At 44.6% G+C, this 11,406-nt stretch overlaps 1 protein-coding gene across 1 annotated transcript; it reads left to right on the top strand.

Moving 5' to 3' along the window:
* Positions 1-1,002: 1,002 nt before the first annotated feature.
* Positions 1,003-3,671, top strand: LOC148141826 (putative G protein-coupled receptor 139). The gene is made up of 2 exons (XM_087977612.1): positions 1,003-1,141; positions 2,773-3,671. Exons 1-2 carry the CDS (start codon positions 1,009-1,011, stop codon positions 3,669-3,671), a joined length of 1,032 nt encoding a protein of 343 aa, XP_087833738.1. The 5' UTR covers positions 1,003-1,008.
* Positions 3,672-11,406: the final 7,735 nt, after the last annotated feature.

The raw sequence follows: 11,406 nt of genomic DNA, 5'->3' as shown, positions 1-11,406 counted from the left end.
CTGTTCCATTTGAAACCCAGGATTGAATCTGCTTCCATCAAGTCCTGAGGCAGTAGATTCCCAGATTTAAACAACTCTCTGCATCTGAAAACAATTTCCTTTTTTCTCCTCAGCTTTTAAAATCCTCCTCGTAGTGAATGTGTCCTTGAAATAATGTCCATTATTTATCAGTTAAGGTCAATCGTATGTTTCAGAAAGGGCAGTGCTGCCAATGCTGACCCCGGGGCAATATCACGGTGTTCTCCCCTTCCAATCTGAACCATGACCATTCACCCATTCCCATTATAATCTGTCCCCTAACCAATGCCTTATCCACACTCCCACTGCACCTTTTTCATCAACGTTTTTCAGTTTCTTAATGTGTGTGAATTAAAAGCCCATCGACAACCAAATGGATTAACCCAATAGCTATTCCTCATCTTCTCTGTTACTTCACCAACAGAATTTCATAAAATGAGTCAGAAGCGATTTTCCTTTCATGTATGTTTGCTACTTGTCAAATATTATCTCATGGTTTTTCTAAGCCCCACATTAAATTGTCCCAAGATATAAAATTTAAGAGCTCCCTTTATATATTTTATTGACATTAGACTGGCTGTTCTGTAATTAAAGGGTTTAGCCATCTCTACGTTTATAAACCTCCCCTGCTTGTCTGGTAACCCCCCTTCCCAAGAAGGATTGAATGTTTCAGACTGACCTTTATGCAATTTCTCCAAATTCCCTCTTCGCCTGTCTGGGTGTAATGTAACTGTTTTAGTTTATGGTGGGACATAAAGTGCTGGATTGAAAGAGGTTAATTGGATTTGGTTGTTCAGTGATTCTGACTGATGTCAGTCTCCATGGATCCTAATTGTGTCACTGGAGGGTTTCTGACTTTTATTAATAAGAGGTTCCTTTTAATGCATTACCCCACAGGATCAGCAGGAACATCACCTTCCAGCAGCAACAGGCCTCTGGACAGAGGGAAAGGAGAGATTGGAATCTGAGAATAGATTGGAATTTACAACAATGGACAAAGGATTAGATTCCGCTCTCTACATGCTTTCTCTAGATCGAATCCCATTAGAATGGCGCATCAGATACACACTTCAGGTTATTCAAGTCGGTTACTATCCCATCCTGGCTATTCTTGGTGTCCCTGGTAAGTCTCTCTAACTAGTTATTGACTTGATGACCCATATTTAACTCTGTTATTGTTCCTGTCGTTGACATTTTGTGAAGCCTGTAACCAGTTGCTTCATTTCCAATGACAAATCCCATTCCCTGTGCATTGATACAAACCCCTTCCCTGACCAAAGGCTAAGGTTGAAGCAGAATGGTCCCAACCTTGGGTTCTCGTGTACACAAAGCTGATTTCAACCCCCTTCACCTCTCCATCCCAATCCCCTGATAACCACATCCATTATGTCACCCATCTCCATCTTTTCCTGAGTCTGTCTGCTCAATAAATACACACCAAACACTTCCTCAAGTCTGTGAAAAGACAAAAAGAGATGGTAAAGTGAGACTTTGTTCCATTGAATAGGACACTGAGGGAAACAAGGAAATAGAGACTTTGAACATGTACTTTGGATTGGTCTTACAGCTGGGATACAGCAAGTAATTCAAGAACAGTTGAAAATAAGCGGGAAAAGGGAGGGAGAAAGTTTAAACCAGCATGGTCATGAGACAAACGTATGAAGCAAACAACAGAATTAAATGCTGTCAAGTGCCACTTACCTGCCAACCACATTTTAATATCTTCTAAAAGTGGTTGCAGACCTTGTTGTTCTTCTGTTATCCAATGTCTCATGTTATTTATGTTGGGAATTGGTTTAGCTCAGTTGCTGGATTGTTGGTTTACAGAGCAGTGTGGGTTCAATTCCCATCACCACTTTGTGGTTACCATGAAGGACTCTCCTTGTGAATCTCTTCCCTTGCCCGATTTCTGTGGCCCTCAGGTACAATCACCACCAGTCACTTCTCTCTGTAATGAGAGAGCAGCTCCTGTGGTCTGGTAAGACAATAGCAACATAAAAAAATGTTTATGTTACACCTTATCTGTATTGCTCATCAACATTAGGTGAGAGTTTTGTAAACTATCTGAAGATTCAAATAATTTAAGAGTCAGCCATGGATCAGCTGAACTGCAAATGTAAATGGGCTCAGGAATTTACTGCAGATGGAAATTGTATGAGCCTTTCAAAAGGTAAACCCTCTGGATCTTGGGTCATTCAAACATTGTGTCTGTCCCATCAAAACCCTCGATCTTCCATATGTCAGAGAAATTGTGTTCCATTCCAATATTGACACATTGACAGTTTTTTAGATTCATTGACATATTTGCTGGTCTCTAACCCGTCTGTGCTCTTCAATTGCCCTGTTAAGCTTACTCTCACTCTGGTGGCTGGTCTTGGTTTTATTCTGCCACACTCTTTATTCAGCCGTCTCTCTCTACTCTAATCTCATTGCTGTTCTCAGGCCAGCTCTGTCTCTGCTCTTTACCCCCGTTCATCTCTTCACTGCAGGTGGAATGAAAATGTCAGCTTAGCGGTGACTTTTATCCAATATTCTATAACATCATGTTTCATTCCATCCCTAATTATAATTTGCATTTTATACTTGCTTTCTTTGAATGTTAATCTGTCTCAAGCAGATAATCCTGTGGCAGGTACAATCATTTCAATTCATCAGGCACAGTAACATACATGGAAAAGACAGTAAATCATGAGTCAAATCAATTCCTTTGATTCAACCTGATGAATAATCCTCGTTTAATTCCCTCTCTTACAGTTAACATAGTGACGATTGTGATTTTGTCTCAGGGTAAGTGTGGTCTCTCAAAATGTGTTACTTATTACCTGGTGGCCATGGCAGCAGCTGATCTTGTGGTTATCATCCTTGATCTGATATTGAGGCACATTCCAATTGTTTATGAGGAGCAGTTTGTTTTCCTGGAGTCCATCCCAGTGTGTAATATCCACGCCATCCTGCTTTATGCAGCCACTGACTGTTCTGTCTGGTTCACCGTCACTTTCACCTTTGATCGGTTTGTGGCCATTAGTTGCCAGAAGCTGAAAAGCAAATATTGCCACAAGAAAACTGCAGCCGTGGTTCTGGGAACAGTGACTGTGCTGAGTGGATTAAAGAATATTTTCTGGTACTTTATGTTAATGGGTCGATATTCACTGAGGAATGACCCTTGGTTTTGTGATGTAACACTCATGACTCTGTTTTCTCGAATCTGGGTAACAATAGAATTTCTCCATCATATTCTCACCCCAGCTGTCCCATTTGTCCTGATTTTGCTGCTAAATGTTTTCACCGTGAGACACATTTTACTGAGCAGCAGAGCTCGCAGGAGACTCCGGACTCCCAGCAGTGGCCAGGGATCCAGAGACACAGAGATGGAGAATCGAAGGAAGTCCATTATTTTACTGTTTGTTATCTCAGCAAATTTCATCCTATTATGGGCCACATTAATGCTGTTTTCTATCTGTAGGCGAATGTGGTTACTGGGCTATCGCTCTGTATATATACATGGTTTTGTACAGGAATGTGGCTTCATGCTGCAGCTCCTGAGTTGCTGCACAAACACTTGTATTTATGCTGTTACTCAAACCAAGTTCAGGGAACAGCTGAAAAATGCACTGAAATATCCCTTCACATCAATTGTTAAATCTACTGGATGATCAGAATAACCCATTGTTGAGAGTTTCTCATTATATTCCATCTTTCCAAGAGGGACCAGGCTGTTGCTGTGATAAGGTATGGGTGGTCTATTTGCCCTCCCTGGGGATAATGTTATGGACCAGAACAGATCCCCTCAAAAGTATTTTGAGAAGGTAGCCTAGACCCAAATGTTTTCTTCTTAAATGTAGATGTAGTGTTGTGTTCCAGAGGCAATTCGATTGGTCAAAATGCTCAACGTTAGCAAAATACAATTTATTCAAACACGACAGATAAAATACAAATAAAAAGAGGAACATAGAATAACTTAACTCTGTTGGAAAACTTAACAGAATAATAAATCCAGTAGCAACCCATAAACACACCCTTTTGTAAAAAGGCAAATTCGGAAAACAGATTTTCTCACATGCAACCCAACGGCAGAGAGAAAGAAAAAAAATGAAGCATAACTCAGAGAGAGTAGTATGAGGAGACATTTCCTGCTGCTTCCAAGCCTCTTTTGACTCCAATAGCAACTACTGACAGTGACCTAAAATTCTGTGACAGCTTGCGCACACCCATTCAGGCTGCTTCTATTGTTGCAACTTTAAAAAAACAAGACCTCACAAAAGTTGTTTATCTTCCCATAGACTGCTCCGTACCTGTTCCCCAATCTCTCATTAAAAGAAACGAGGACAAAACACACCTCTGAAAATCACAGCCTTGTCACAGTAATGCAATCAACGTGGGGCCTGTTCCTGATGGTGATGAGATGGAAGGACATAGGAGTCATTTAGGAGTAGGAAATCAGAGAATCTATCTGCAAACAGAATAGCCTGAGGACCCTCTGATTGTTCATTAAACAGTAGCATCATTAATCTCCACCTAGCATTGCTCCCTTCCCCAGAGGCTAAACTTGTTTCCTCACTGAACAGCTTCTCTTTTACCTCATTTCACTGCCGCCAACTGAAGGGGAATGCAATGTGTCCCCACAATGACCCCAGCTTTTTTTTATTGGTTATGTTGAGCTTTTCTTGATCTAATCCTGCAAGGCCCCCTCCCTCAACTCGATTTTTGTCAGTACATTGATGACTAGATCAGTGCACTTCATAGTCACATGATGTATTGGATCATTTTGGTCACCATTTCCAGGTTTGATCCTTCTCCCCTTCACCAGGTCCATTTCCAAATCCTCCCTTCTCTTCAACTTCTCTTTCAATTTCTGGGGATGAGCAGTCAATGAATACTCGTTATGAGCTCAGCCACACATCCTCAGACTGCCCTTTCTGTAAGGATTCCATTCCATTCTGAGTTTATTGGTGTACCTCATCTCTGTTGGGAGAGCATAGCCTTCCACATTTGAAGGTCCTTTTACTTTTCTCTTGTATGAGGATTCTCTCACACAGTCAGGGGTCTTATCAAACATGGGGTTGGGGGAGTGTAAGAACCCTTCCCCTCCCTCTTTGTTGGTTTCCTCCCTCCCTCCCTCCTCCACACTCAATGCATTATCTCCTGCCCCAACTCTAACGTGACGCCATCACAAAACATCTTGGCCCTGCATTTCCCTTGCAGCCTTCCCAAGGGTCTATTCCCTCTGGAGTGGCCTCAGCCATCCTGCTTACAGCACCTTCCTGTGCGACTGGAGTAGGCATAACATTCACCTCATCCCTCGTCCAAGTGTAAGACCCTAAACACTCCTTTCCACTGGGAAAAGAAAACAAAAGTATTTTCCTTCTTTTACCTTTTTCAAAATCAAGAGACTTAATTTGCTCCTGAAAATGCTGTGTCCTCTACAGAGGGAGAGGGGCCTGTTCACCAGAGGGACAGGGGATCGAGAGTGGGGTTCGTACCCGTGGTGATGGAGGATTGGGAGTGGGGCCTGTTCAGCAGATGGGTGGGGAATGGGATGATAGAAGATTGGTTGTGGGCCAAGTTCCCATGGTGTCCGGACAGTGAGCAGATCGTAATGTCCACTCTCACTTTCAATAACATTGACCCATTGGAGCAGGGAGAGGGCATGAGGGGTATGTGCAACAAGCACACACCAGACAGAGATGGCCATTCCCCAGAGGAGTGAAAGAAGAGGAGGAGTAGGAAAAGCTTTTGTGATTGGGACTGGGATTCCTCCCATCCAGAGATGCATGGTTCAGCAGTTTGCCTCAGGCCCTGAGTGTGTAACACGTGGGGATCTCTCTCCAGCTGAATTCATCTCAGATTGACTGGGCACCTCTGTTCTTTATTTGGAATATTTAGCTCTCAGTCTGTGTCAGGGGCATTAGTATCATTTTAAAATGATCAGATTCCACTCACAGGGTCCACACCGGGACTGGGAAATGAACAGGACCCAGTGTCACAAATCAATTCCACACATAGCTCCCACTTTCTAATAAAGCCAGTCAGCTCCATTTCTTCAACCCCTCTCTCTTTATCTAATGGTCAGGGTTGGAACGTCACCTGGGTGTAAGGATCCTGATGTCTGAACCGAACTGGGAGGGGGAGACTGAGCCCAAACCTCCTGGCAGTGAGACTGGGATATACGTGTGAGGGAGTGAGGGAGGGAATGAGGGAGTGACAACAGTTTTATTGAGTAAACTGATTTCCAGAGGTGACGGCAGGGGGAGGATTTTATACTTTCTGGAGTCCTACAGCCCAGACTCCAATTCCATGCAGATGTCACTATAACAAAGCTCCATCTCCACACACTCAGAAGATAAACTGAGATTAAAGGTCCAATTCCGTTCTCTTTACACCTCCCCCAGGTTCTTCAATGCTAATGCTTTTTACCATGACCATACAGCCATGAGCACTGAACTGGTTTATTCTGATCCCCACACAGCTCATCAGTCTATTTTGCTCAAGGGTCAAATCTCCCACGGTGTGCTTTGTGAAAGTGTAGGATATAGACGATCTCTTGTCGATTCCCAGAGCAATGATGTAATGGTGGATGAGAATGGCGGCTGGTTGTTGTGCTGTGACACTCAGGAAGAGGAGCCTGCAGCAGTGAAAACCACTCAACAAAGAATGGATTTCCAGGAGGAGAGTCCAGGCTGTAAACAGACCCAGCTTTTAGAAAGGAAGGCAAAGTAGTGACATTCTCATGGTCCTTTCTCACAGCTTTGCTCTTTGACCTGGAGATGAATGTAATCAGATGGAGAGGAGAATGTAGGGTGTTCCACAGAGAAGGGTGGAGACAAGGAAATACAGATTGCACCATTATTCTAGGGTTGGGATTTGTTCTGTTATGTCTCATAGGCTGTGTGTCAGTATACAATACAGAGACATGCTCATGGTATCATCATGGTGTATGGCCTGAGGGTGGAAAGGTCACCGACTCCATCAGACCGCCAGGAACAATTGGAGCATGACATGTGGCTAGGAGAATGCTGCTTTCTGCTGTAACCCAGTCGTTAATGTTAGCCCATTCACCTGCAGGTGTACCTGCAAATACAAGGTTTTCTATATAATAGTCAGCTGCAATAAATGTCATTTGGAATCAATACAATGATGCTCACAACCAGTTTCTTATGTAACCATGGAAACATCAGCATTGTCACATCGGGTAAAACACTCTCCTAGATCAAACTCTCACGAGGAATTTCTTTCCCTGAAGGTGTTTCTGTTGTTAAGGCTTGAGGTGACTGAGGTGCAGAGAGGGACAGTGTGGGGAGTCCGTGAAAGTGTCAGACTGTGCCATCATGGACAATAAACTAACTACAGGAACAGGGTCAACAGGAACTTCCTGCAGATCCACTCCCACAGCCACCATCATTCTGTAGGTGATTCCTTCATGAAGGAGGGAACAAAATATCCTGTTTTCTCTCTCTCCAGACTTTCCTTTTCAAGAGTTAGGTCACTCAGTAACTGTAGCAGAAAGTTTCCTGCAGCTAATCATTTCCAGACCTTGGAGTTCTGAATATTGCTGCAATGCAGAGGCTGTTTTGTTCATTAATGCCTCTCACTATGATGTCAATTGGGGATGAACACTGGATGTTTGAGTGTAAGAGTTTTGTAAATCTTCTGCAAGATTCTCAGTTTCCACCTGAAAAGCTTGATTGCCTTATGTGCCTGTTAATAGTTGGTCTTTATATTCTGTCGTCTCACTGAGGGAGTCACACTGTGCCATTCCTTGCTGAGATTGAATGGGTCAAGCTGGTTTTAACATTTCCACGTTAACATTTACCGAGGGACACTCTCCGTACGCAGGAGCTCTATAGTCTGTTCTTATCGACTTTGACTGAACAAACATTCCAGTTTATCCCTGGCTGACTGATGGGTTGGTTTTATAACTTCCTGCTACCATCTACATATCTCAGCGATTTCAGCACAGGGGATATTAAGCTGAACTTAGAACAAGTTAAAGATCTCTTTATCCCTGGGTAGCTTTTTATTAGCTACTTGGTGGTAATGGACTTTAGGAGAAAGTGAGGACTGCAGATGCTGGAGATCAGAGCTGAAAATGTGTTGCTGGAAAAGCGCAGGAGGTCAGGCAGCATCCAAGGAGCAGGAGAATTGATGTTTGGGCATGAGCCCTTTTTCAGGAATGAGGAAAGTGTGTCCAGCAGGCTAAGATAATAGGTAGGGAGGAGAGACTTGGGGGAGGGGTGTTGGAATAGGTGGAGGGAGGTTAAGGTGAGGGTGAGAAGGTGAGGGTGATCATGGACTTTCCCAAGGATTGAAGTTTCTCTGAATGTGCTAAGCGCAGGTTGATCCTTTCTATACACATTTGCAAAGATGTGCTTGAATACACAGGCTGCCTATTCTGTCTGTGAAGGTGAGACAGTGTCTTCCCCAGAATTAGTCTCATTTGGAACAAAGACCTCTCACTCCGACTCCAGTAAATAAATGACTTCAATGAATGATTTCCTTTTCGAAAATTATATTCTGAAAGAGCAAACCCTGTCCAGAATCCCTTACAGCTGGTCACTGCCATCTTTAATGGGCCTTCTTTTCCTGCTGATTTCACCTTCTGTTCCCCACACTCTCTCAAAGCTGGGTCGGAGTGTCTGAAGGGGAAGGTGATCATTTGCACACTGAGCCAGTGGCTGCATCTTCTATGTCTGCCAAGCAAAGGCTGTCTAAAGTTGTACAGAGAGATCTGCTTAATGAGGAATCATAGTCATCAAGAACAGTGTACAGTGTCACTCTAAATTTACTTGTGGACAAGGCCAGCAATGGAAGTGACCTTTTGGGGATTATCCATGGGATCATAGAGAGATGGGGTTCAGATCAGGAGGGTAACAGGTGACAGATCTCACCTGCCTCCCGAAAAAAACAGCACCCACCCCCTTCCTCCAGACCTCCCCCATGCAGCTGAATTGGAGACTTTGCCCGCGACTGCAGGGCACCCCAAATACCATCATGGTCATGAGGAAGTTGGCAGCACCCCACTGTACCCAGGGCTCCCCCCTGGAAGGAGCTGTGTGGGTGACAGTCACAGCGACTCCCCCCCCCAACGTAGTGATTGGGACCAGGTGGATCTGGTGGACTATGAGCTCCTTGATGAGGGATGTTAATCTGGGCCAAATCAGGAAGCCCTGGCTGACCAGTATTACCAGGGGATTGAGAATCTCCTCAGTTCAGGAACCTGACTCGGAGCTGGCTGCTCACAGCCAGTGTACTCTGCCCAAGTAAATCAAGGGGGATATGGTGACAGGGTCTGGGGGCTCAGGTCCCAGATCGGGATGGATTTGGATCGGTTCAAACAGACTTGGGGATTACTGTCCCAGACCTTAAAATAAACCTTCGGTGGAAAGATACGGTTAGTTTTGGTTACTTGTGGTTGGTTAAATCAAAAGCTGGGGGAAATGGCTTTTAACATTGCAAAAAACGTTCTGGGTTTGAACAAACTTCCCAAATTTGCCGAGGAAGTTTAGAAAGAGAAACTTTCAGAGTTAGCAGACAGGCTAAAATTTCCAAATTACCAAAATTCAACAATAAAGACATAGAAGCCTTTTTGAATTATTTTGAATAACCGGTGAGACAGATGACTGGGCCAGAGACTGTGGGGGTAATGGTCGTTCCCCCCAGTGGGAGTTGGTAGGTGGGGCGAGTGAGGTGTTTGCAGCGCTGTCAGATGGGGGTGTGAAGAGATTGTGAAGATGGTAAACAGGCTCTCGAGTGGCTACAAATGGATTTCAGAAACATATAGACAGCAGGTCGGCAACAAAGGAACCAGGTCAGACATGTATCTGGTTTGAAAGAATTAAACATAACAACGTCCATAGATAGGGGAGGGCATTAAAGATAGAAGAGATATACAGGGATTGGAGAGAAATTATTCTGCAACTTAATGTGTTCATTTGATCTTGCTATCGAAGACTGGGCCCAGGATGTAGAAAGAACGTGATATTTCTTCTGGGCAACTGACACTGGGGCAGGTGAAACGCAACAAGTAATCCTTCGGACTGCTTGCAGACCCACAGCATTTTCAGTCACAGGGAGTTTAAATGTTCCTAGAGGCACCAGATACCAGAACCTTCCGAGAATTGACAGAGTTGCTGAAGGAATATTACGACGACAAACCATTTCTACTCCTCAGACGCCATCGGTTTTCTTCGGCTGTTAGAGGACCAGGGAATCCGTAGAGATTTTTGACGGGGTTGAGGCGACTGGCAGAGTCAGGTGGTTTTGGGTTAACACTGAAGGAGATGCTGAGAGACCGTTCTGAGGAATGGGAGACATGGGGATGGAGCCAGCTTTCCCATTGCTCATCACCAGATACTGACTGAACCCCATCAGGGTCATCCAGGGGTTTCCAAGATGGAGATACAAACAAGGAATTATGTCTGGTGGCTGGGATTGGATGCAGCTAACACAGCTGCATTGGTGGGCAGTGCCCAGAGTACCAAGGATAAAAATTACCACCAGCTGAGCTCCCATCATTGTGGGAATGGCTCGGTTACACATCGATTATGCAGGTCCTTCCATGGGCACAATGGGCATTGACAATGACCAGGAACTAAGTGGTTGGATGTGCATAAAGTTTATTCAGCAAACTCAGGGATGATGGAGAAGCTGTGAGCATCATTCACAATACACAGAGTCTGGGAAGTATCAGTCATAGAGAGTGGAACATCATTGACTTCAAAAGATACTCAAATTCTGTGGGAAAATGGCATTTGCCACATAAGGTACTCCATGCCAACCATCGTCCAATGGTCTGGTGGAAAGAGTGTTCCAAATGTTGAAGGCAGGCTTAAAGCAGCAGCCTACAGTGTCGCTCGATACCAAACAATCCTGGTTCCTGATCGAATCCTCACACTTCCTCCAGACCAAAGGGGTGGCCATGGGCGCACGTATGGGCCCCAGCTATGCCTGTCTCTTTGTTGGCTACATAGAGCAGTTGATCTTCCGTAATTACACCGGCACCACTCCCCACCTCTTCCCCCACTACATTGATGACTGCATTGGCGCCACCTTGTGCTCCCGCGAGGAGGTTGAGCAATTCATCAACTTAACCAACACATTCCACCCTGACCTTAAATTTACCTGGACTATCTCTGACACCTCCCTCCCCTTCCTGGACCTCTCCATCTCCATTAATGACGATCGACTTGACACTGACATTTTTTACAAACCCAGACTCCCACAGCTACCTGGATTACACCTCTTCCAACCCTACCTCTTGCAAAAATGCCATCCCGTATTCCCAATTCCTCCGCCTCCGCTGTATCTGCTCCCAGGAGGACTAGTTCCACCACAGAACACACCAGATGGCCTCCTTCTTTAGAGACCGCAATTTCCCTTCCCACGTGGTTA

Source organism: Chiloscyllium plagiosum, unplaced genomic scaffold (assembly GCF_037043375.1).
Source record: "Chiloscyllium plagiosum isolate Xiang-an unplaced genomic scaffold, Cpla_swu_hap1 HiC_scaffold_32, whole genome shotgun sequence".
NCBI lineage: Eukaryota > Metazoa > Chordata > Chondrichthyes > Orectolobiformes > Hemiscylliidae > Chiloscyllium > Chiloscyllium plagiosum.
This window is presented reverse-complemented; position numbering and strand designations above follow the sequence as displayed.